Below are 8,838 nucleotides of genomic sequence, written 5' to 3'. Positions count from 1 at the left end.
ATGCAAACATAATTTTTTGTAACAAATGCATGCGTTTTCAAATTAACAGTCTTCAGGATATAAGTTCATCTGGTTAGCTGCTGTCTGCAGTATTTTTAGGCTAAGCACAAGCTTCACTGACTTTTTGAACCAGGGGTAAGATATTGCATATATAAAGGGATTGATGCATGAATTAGTGTAAAACAAACACAGTAAAGCTGAGAGGATCACAGATGACTTCTGAAATTGTTTCATATTTAGCATACTTATATACCAGGGAACCCAGCACATGAAATACACGAAGACAATTATACTCAATGTTTTTGTTGCCTTCACCTCTGATTTCCTGAAAGATTTTGGATTTTTCTGAGATGTCCTTTTCTTCGAAGTAATGGAAATGGCTTTAGCTTGTCTCAAGGCCACATTGAGAATTCTTATATACAGTATTACCATTACTGTACACGGAGCAATGAAGCTCACTATCAGGTCAACTGGACCCCAGGCGTTGCTGACAGCCACTGCACATTCCCTTAGACAGAAGACAGTCGTTCCTGTCTGGTTTGAATTCCCCAAATTCATTGGTACTAGATTATAACAGAAGGACACAGTCCATCCTAAACTTATGTACATCAGTGTTTTTCTAATTGTCATTTTAGACATATACATGAGTGGCTCACATACAGCAAAATAACGATCAATAGCTACAAGCATGATATTAATGAGTGACGCAGATCCAATAATAGACATAATCACATGAAAGATCTGACAGTGTGACCTTCCCATATAAAAACAGGAGTTAATGCTCCTAAGGCTTTCAACCGGCATCACACAGATTCCCACCAAGAAGTCAGAAAGGGCCAGTGAGAGGATGAGGATGTTGGTCGGTGTGTGAAGCTGCTTGAAAATTGTTATTGAGATGATGACAAGTAGATTTCCACACACCGTCAGCACAGAGACTGCAGATATGTACAAGAACAAGAATACATTGACATAAGTCAAATGAAAGTCAAGAGAGCAGCTTGTATTCCGGAGGGGAAAGCAGTGATGTTCAAGAAATTCCATGGAGAACGTCTTCACTGCTTTAAAGGTCCATGTTTATGATATGACTGCAGATCCAGGATAATAAACCAGAATTTCACTGCAAGTTTCCTTATATAAAGGCAAATGGGAGTGGCCAAGAATTACATCAGCATCAGCTACCATCCTGAACAATATTTACAGATGTTTACTAGAGTTTACAGCATGTTTCCCCCCATACCTCTTACGCAATTAAGTAAAAAAAAAAAATTAGTTATCAAGTAAGAAAATCAAGCAATAGGATTAATAAAAAATTTTCAGGAAGGCCCAATATTCAATAAATGCTTCAAATTTCTTTTATAAAGTCATCAAATATTAATATAAAATACTTAGTCTTCACTGTATACATTAAATAGGCTACAAAAGCTATTCTGTAAAAAACAGTGAATGATTTGTACAAATTATTTTCTTAAATATACAGGAAGAAACCTGTACTGAAGAAAAACATTTTTACTTTTTTATTTTATTGTACAAGAATGTTACACAGAAGACAATCATATAATTTATGTTCACTGAGAAAAAAAGAAACTCCAGATACATAAAATATGAGCAATCAGCATTATAAAAAGCACATGATTTTTAGACATTAGAATTGTTTGGCTTAATGATTTAATTCTTAAAAACAATACATATAGGCTTTTGGCTACTATATTTGCTTCAGTGAATATGTATTGTTCAAGTTCATGTAGCAAATGCTACCAGTACACAATTATTTTATTGACATTGTCATATATAGTAAACTATATAGTGAATAAGCGATAATGTACACAAAAAAATATAGAGTTCATGTTAAATACTTACCACTTTGGATTATTTTAGTATTTGTGTCATTATCTGCAGCCATAGAATCTAGTCTACAAAGCTGTATGACATATGACATTATATAAAGCTTTTTAATTAAGACTCGTTTTTAAGCTCATATGTTTTTACCTTAATGTGTGCATATATAAATTCACTTGACAAATTCATCTAAACTGAACTAAGATGGACTGTTTTTGTCTGATGTTGTCATGAAAACTTGACTTGCAACCCTGGCTTTTGATGTAGGCCACTAGTTGGACTGACACTGTTTTTTTTCTTTGCCAGTCTATAGATTTTTAGAGCCCCCTTTAATCTTACATGGGTTAAACACCAGAAATGGATCATAACAAAACCACTTGAGTACAGAGTGCAAAATATATAAAGTGGTTGTTCAAGACTAAATGTGTATTTACTTCTGTATATACAGTAGTGTTTTACATTTTATATATGGGGAAAATGTGTAACTGTGTTCCAATGTTTATACACTGTTCATTATTTGTGCACAATACACAAACCATTTCAGTAAGAAAGTATGCGCTATGTTAAAAACAACAACCAGATCAAATTCTGCTGCTGACCAGATCAAATTCTGAATCAGATCAAAATTACATGAAAATGAACCAAAGTCAAACAGTGAAAACACTGATGTCAGATGAGTTTGGTTCAAATATTTTCAATGTTATAATTAGAGAAAGAGTTTTTCTAAACCATGGGTAGAAAAGGCCATATATGATGGGGTTTATGGTTGAGTTAATGTAGCCTAACCAGACGAATGCTTCAAACAGAGCAAAAGGAGTGGAAAAGTTGATGTAAGGGTCAATCAAAGAGTTAATAAAAAATGGCAACCAGCAAATAATAAAAGCTCCAACGACCACACCAAGAGTTTTTGCTGCTTTACGTTCAGACTTTCGAGAGCTTTTAAAAGTGCTCTCATGTTCATGATGGTTTGCCTCACCGATTGTTCTAATGTGCTTTCTGGCAACTACAAAAATTCTTGCATAAAGTGCTATCATGACAGAACAAGGCAAGAAAAACGTTAGTAATGTGTCTAAAATAGACCACAATGCATTGAAAAGCAAAGTGCAACTTCCCATACAGTATATTGATTCAATATATTCCTCCAGTCCTTCCACATTAGCTTTTGAATACACTAAGCCATAAGAATATAATGCAGCCATACTCCAACTTATCATCACCATGACCCATGCAACAGATATGGTTATTCTTGTAGGATACTGAAGTGGATAACAAACAGCCTGATGTCGATCAATAGCAATAAAAATGAGATGAAAAATTGACACTGAAGTGAGAAACAAGTCAAAACTTGTGTGTAGCAAACAGAAGGCATCTCCATAGTACCAGCAGCCATCCACAGATCGGATCATACTGAAAGGCATGACCACCAGTCCAAGCAGCAGGTCCGCTAGAGCCAAAGACATCACCAGGATGTTAGTTGGAGTCTGGAGCTGTTTGAAGTGCGCGATGGAGATGATGACCACCAAATTTCCTAGAATGGTCACAATCATTGCTAAAACCAACAGAAGATACACCACAGTCTGAGTGAAAACATGATATGTGCCTTTAAGACAAGAGTTGTTCACTGCAGGATAACAAAACTGAGTGGGATCATATTCTTTTGATGATAATTCCATCCTCTCAATCTCAGAAAAGTAGAACCTATAAAATGCTGTTTTAGTCAGGCCTTTAAATAGTCTTCCTGCTATTTTCTGAGCCTCCCACATCATCACAGGGCAGCAAATGGCAATCAAGCACTCATAAAAAAATTCTTCAATTTTCAATTTTTTTCAATTATTTATCTTATAAAAGTATAGTTTAAATAAAATTGTTAAATAAAAGAATTAGATGTATTAAATATTTGTAATACAGAGCATATTATTAGATAAACACTCTCTAGAGTTGAGGGACATTGAATAACTTGCCTTAGGTAAAGTGACGTCTTTCTGCAGTAACTAGTAAAGGTGAAAAGATGATCGGTTGATCATCTTTGGCCAAAACTGTATTTATTAATAAAATTTTGTAATAAAATAAACAATCTTAAAGCTAAGTTTTGATTACATATCAGAAGTTACAAAGCACACAAAGCATACAACAATTTATTGGACGGGCGGCACGCTACAAATAGATGTCTGTACCATCAGATCTGAATTCAGGTTGTTTTTTCATCATTTGGGAGGCAGTATTTAATTTAAGGCATAGATTGACAGAATTACTTTATTTTTGATCACACAAACAAAAACAAAACTGAGTTGATTGTATTCTTGTTATGATAAATCCATCCTGCCTTCGTCTTTGTCTCAGAAAACACAAATCTAGTTGATTCTGTTTCAGTTGGATCAGTTAGGCCCTTAAATACTCTTCAGGCTTTTTTTTTTTTACCTTTACCTTTTTTTACACTATAGGGCAGCAAATTACCAACAAGCACTTATTAAAAAGGTTAAATATATACTCTTATTAAACGATATAAAACTTTCACTGGGGCAGTATCCTTTTAAATGGAACTAAAATGTCACTTTAGGCACGAATATGCACTTTAAGTATTAGTATGTACCTTTAAGGGTGCCAAATTCTGTTCCTGGAGGGCCACTGTCCTGCAGAGTTTAGTTCCAACTCTAATTAAATACACATTAAACCAGGTAATCAATGTATTCAGGACTACTAGAAACTTCCAGGCAGGTGTTTTGAACCTGGTTGGAGCTATACACTCTGTAGGATAATGGCCGTCCAGGATCAGAATTTGACACTTGCTTTAAAGGAGTCATATGATGCTTTTTAAAGATTATTATTTTGTGCATTTGGTGTGACAGAATGTTGACATGCTTTAATGTTTAAAAAAACACATTATTTTTCAAATACTGTACATTATTGTAGGTCCTCTATGCCCCGCCTCTCTCAAACGTGTTGTTTTCTACAAAGTCCCTTCTCCCGACGAGTGCAGTCCTATCTGATTGGCCAACTGACCCAGTGCATTGTGATTGGCCGAACACCACAAGCATTCGTAGGAAATGTAACACCCCTTTCCATAATCATGAGCTTTATCTTTCATATAAAGGTAACGACAGTTAATAATGTCCTTAGTTTTACCATCAGTTCAAGCCCGAAGGGGAACAGAGTCACGTCACAGACACAGTGATGAAGCTCATATGTGTTTGCAGTACACAAGCCACGAACGGTTAAGACAGCTGATGCCACTGTGTGACCTTCTCTCACACACATGTGCGCGCGACACGCAAAACTCCACATTTGAACATTCAAAAGCAAATACTAAAAGCAAAGTCAGAATGACCTCCTCTCCTAGGTTCACAAAATGTTCGTCCATAAAATGTGTTTCTGTTCTGTTGTAAGTAATCTTAAAGATTCCTAAATGCATCTACTTTCGGAAGGCCAAATAAAGTGCTTTTGCTTTCGGCTAGATACACACAGCATCTCACTGATATGAATGCTTCAACACTAACCGTGGTTACTGAAACCATGCCTTCTTTCTTTGCATGAACATTTCCAAATAGTGATGTAGGCATGTGGGGGCGTGGCAGAGTCTTAACTTTGATAAAGAATATCTCTTTGAATTTGAGACTTTAGTCTTTGCAACTTCAGAGATCTTCTTAATGCACCAGAGCTTGTAACACTCCAAAGAGAAAGGAAAAATTGAAATCACATCATATGACCATTTTAAGGTACTACCATTTATGGGTAAATAAGATACAGATATATACCTGGGCTTTTGTACTTTAGTGGAACACCAAGCGACAGCTTGTACATTCTCTCTGATTGTGTACCAACTGAAATTACATTAATGTTTAGTTTGTCCATAAATGAAAGCTATGCCGTTTTAGCTGAACATCCACTCCTTTCTACTAGAATAATTTATTATCTTTAATGGTCTTCTGAAAAGACAAATAAATACTATGAATCAAAATGCAGCAACACTGATCAAACCTATCATGCCATTTTCTGGTTAACTGCACAGAAAGGCAAAAAAGGCAAACAAGCTTCATATGTTACATTGGGAATAGTCAATGTCAATCCTGGAGCACCCCAGCCCCTCTAAAACAACAACAACAATATTCACAGTATGTTCAATTTTCTTCACTTTTTCAAGGTAACACTGTATCTTCAGCCTTATAATCTAATTAAAAAAACCTCTGGAACTGAAAACGAGCAAATGCAGCAAGCGGAATCATGTATTTCAAATCAAATACTAATGAGATAAATAAAAACACAAAGGGATTACTTTCTCCTGGAAGTCTTTTAGGGAACACACATACTGTACACATTTCATCATTCAGCGTGCAATGTTAGTATAATAAGTGTGGCAGAAATCTGATTTTAGATCACCCTTTAATTTTGCATAGAATAAACACCTGATTTTACACTTTTATGTAATTTGCAAAGGAAATGTGTTGCACAAATGGAATCAAACATTAAAAACATTGATATCAGAAGAATTTGGTTCAAATATTCTCATTGTTATAATAAGAGAAAGGGTTTTTCTAAACCATGGGTAAAAAAGGCCATATATGATGGGGTTTATGGTTGAGTTAATGTAACCTAACCAGACAAATACATCAAAGAGAGCAATTGGAGTGGAAAAGTTAATGTAAGGGTCAATCAAAGAGTTAATAAAAAATGGCAGCCAGCAAATGATAAAAGCGCCCACTACCACACCGAGAGTTTTTGCTGCTTTGTGCTCAGATCGTCGAGAGCTTTTAAATATATTTTCGTTTTCATGCTGGTTTGCCTCACAGAGTTTTCTAGCGTGCTGTTTTGCAATCACAAAAATTCTTGCATACAGTCCTACCATGACAGAACAAGGCAAGAGAAAAGCTATTAATGTGTCTATAGCTCCCCACAATGCATTGAAAAGCAAAGTGCAACTTCCTATACAGTATATTGATTCAATATATTCCTCCAGTCCTTCCACATTAGCGTTTGAGTACACTAAGCCATAAGAATATAACGCAGCCATACTCCAACTTATCATCACCATGACCCATGCAACAGATATGGTTATTCTTGTAGGATACAGAAGTGGATAACAAACAGCCTGATGTCGATCAATAGCAATAAAAATGAGATGAAAAATTGAAACTGATGTGAGAAACAAGTCAAAACTTGTGTGTAGCAAACAGAAGGCATCTCCATAGTACCAGCAGCCATCCACAGATCGGATCATACTGAAAGGCATGACCACCAGTCCAAGCAGCAGGTCCGCTAGAGCCAAAGACATCACCAGGATGTTAGTCGGAGTCTGGAGCTGTTTGAAGTGCGCGATGGAGATGATGACCACCAAATTTCCTAGAATGGTCACAATCATTGCTAAAACCAACAGAAGATACACCACAGTCTGAGTGAAAACATGATATGTGCCTTTAAGACAAGAGTTGTTCACTGCAGGATAACAAAACTGAGTGGGATCATATTCTTGTGATATTAAATCCATCCTGCCCGTCTCAGTCTTAGAAAACTGAGCCTAGATGGACTACCAGTATGTTAGCAGTGAGTTAAGAGTCCCTTAAATACACTTCAACATCTTCTCTGACCCTCCTACATGATGAGGCAGCAAATAACAGCCAAGCACTTAAAATATACATTACTTTAGTTTTCTGGTTTGTCCATGGCTCATCGATTCTTCAGCCTAGTACATAAACTACTGTCAAAGAGTTTGGGGTTGGTGAGTTTTTTTTAGTGTTTACACTCACCAAGGCTGATTTATTTGATCGAAAATAAAAATTGTACACATTAAAATATCATTTTTCTACTTGATTTAATATATATTTAATATAATTAATATTTATTCCTGTGAAGCAAAGCTGAATTTCCATTATAATTACAGCCTTTAGACATGTGATCCTATAGAAATTATTCTAATTTTCTGATTTGCTGCTCAAGAAAGATTTATTATTATTAATGTTGAAAACACTTGTGCTGCTAGTGTGCCAGAAATCTGAAATCTTTTAGATCACCCTTTAATTTTGCATAGAATAAACACCTGATTTTACACTTTTATGTAATTTGCAAAGGAAATGTGTTTCACAAATGGAATCAAATATTAAAAACATTGATATCAGAAGAATTGGTTCAAATATTCTCAGTTATGTTAATGTAGCCTAACCAGACAAATATGTCAAAGAGAGCAATTGGAGTGGAAAAGTTGATGTAAGGGTTAATCAAAGAGTTAATTAAAAATAGCACCAGCAAATAATACTCATGTGATCTTATAGAATTATTCTAATATTCTGATTTGCTGCTCAAGAAAGTTTGATTATTATTAATATTGAAAACACTTTCACTTTTGATTTAATGCAAATTTGCTATATATATTGTGACACGTGTCCTGAGCTCTCTTCAGTGTCTCCCTGGAAACGGAGCAGGCACACTTGCACCTGCTCATCATGGGCTGAGCGACCACACCTGCGCCCCATCAGCTGCTGCTCATATGAACCCCACAAGTGGGCACAGAGGTGAGAGATGTCTCCACAAGACTCGGCTAATCTTGTCTTTCCCTTTGCCCGCAGAGAGCAGCATGTGACCGCCAGCCCCAATGCCCACGGAAGAGCACGGACCCACACTGCACCAGCGCACCCATAGCAAAGACGCAGAGCACCGAGCAATAAACAGCCTCACAACAACGCCTTCCACAACCCTTTCTGTTAAAAAAATCCACCCTTCGGGGAACTTACCTTCATCCTCGAGTCGTGTCCTACTTCACCCCGCCACAATATATATAGCAAATCTATAATTTAGCTTTACTATTTCATGCATCAAGAATTATTAACATAGAAAGTTTTGCATTGTATATATATATATATATATATATATATATATATATATATATATATATATATATATATATATTGTGACGAGAGCTGGGGATCCATATCAACAACCACGGGAGTCAAGCTGGTGTAGGCCAAGAGCTGGGGCCCGGTCCCGACCCAGCGCTTCAGAAGATTGAAGTGGTAG

The 8,838-nt window shown here is 36.1% G+C and overlaps 3 protein-coding genes across 3 annotated transcripts; all 3 read right to left on the bottom strand.

Annotated features, from left to right (window-relative positions):
* Window positions 1–42: 42 nt before the first annotated feature.
* On the bottom strand, window positions 43–1,041 carry LOC127938518 (trace amine-associated receptor 13c-like). The gene has a single exon (XM_052535181.1). It carries the CDS (start codon window positions 1,039–1,041, stop codon window positions 43–45), a length of 999 nt encoding a protein of 332 aa, XP_052391141.1.
* Window positions 1,042–2,483: 1,442 nt separating this feature from the next.
* On the bottom strand, window positions 2,484–3,509 carry LOC127938510 (trace amine-associated receptor 13c). The gene has a single exon (XM_052535174.1). It carries the CDS (start codon window positions 3,507–3,509, stop codon window positions 2,484–2,486), a length of 1,026 nt encoding a protein of 341 aa, XP_052391134.1.
* A 2,780-nt stretch (window positions 3,510–6,289) lies between these two features.
* Window positions 6,290–7,315, bottom strand: LOC127938511 (trace amine-associated receptor 13c-like). Its single transcript, XM_052535175.1, has one exon. It carries the CDS (start codon window positions 7,313–7,315, stop codon window positions 6,290–6,292), a length of 1,026 nt encoding a protein of 341 aa, XP_052391135.1.
* Between the last annotated feature and the right edge of the window lie 1,523 nt (window positions 7,316–8,838).

Source organism: Carassius gibelio, chromosome A20 (assembly GCF_023724105.1).
Source record: "Carassius gibelio isolate Cgi1373 ecotype wild population from Czech Republic chromosome A20, carGib1.2-hapl.c, whole genome shotgun sequence".
NCBI lineage: Eukaryota > Metazoa > Chordata > Actinopteri > Cypriniformes > Cyprinidae > Carassius > Carassius gibelio.
Note: the sequence above shows the minus strand (reverse complement) of the source record. Positions and strands in the feature narration are given on the sequence as shown.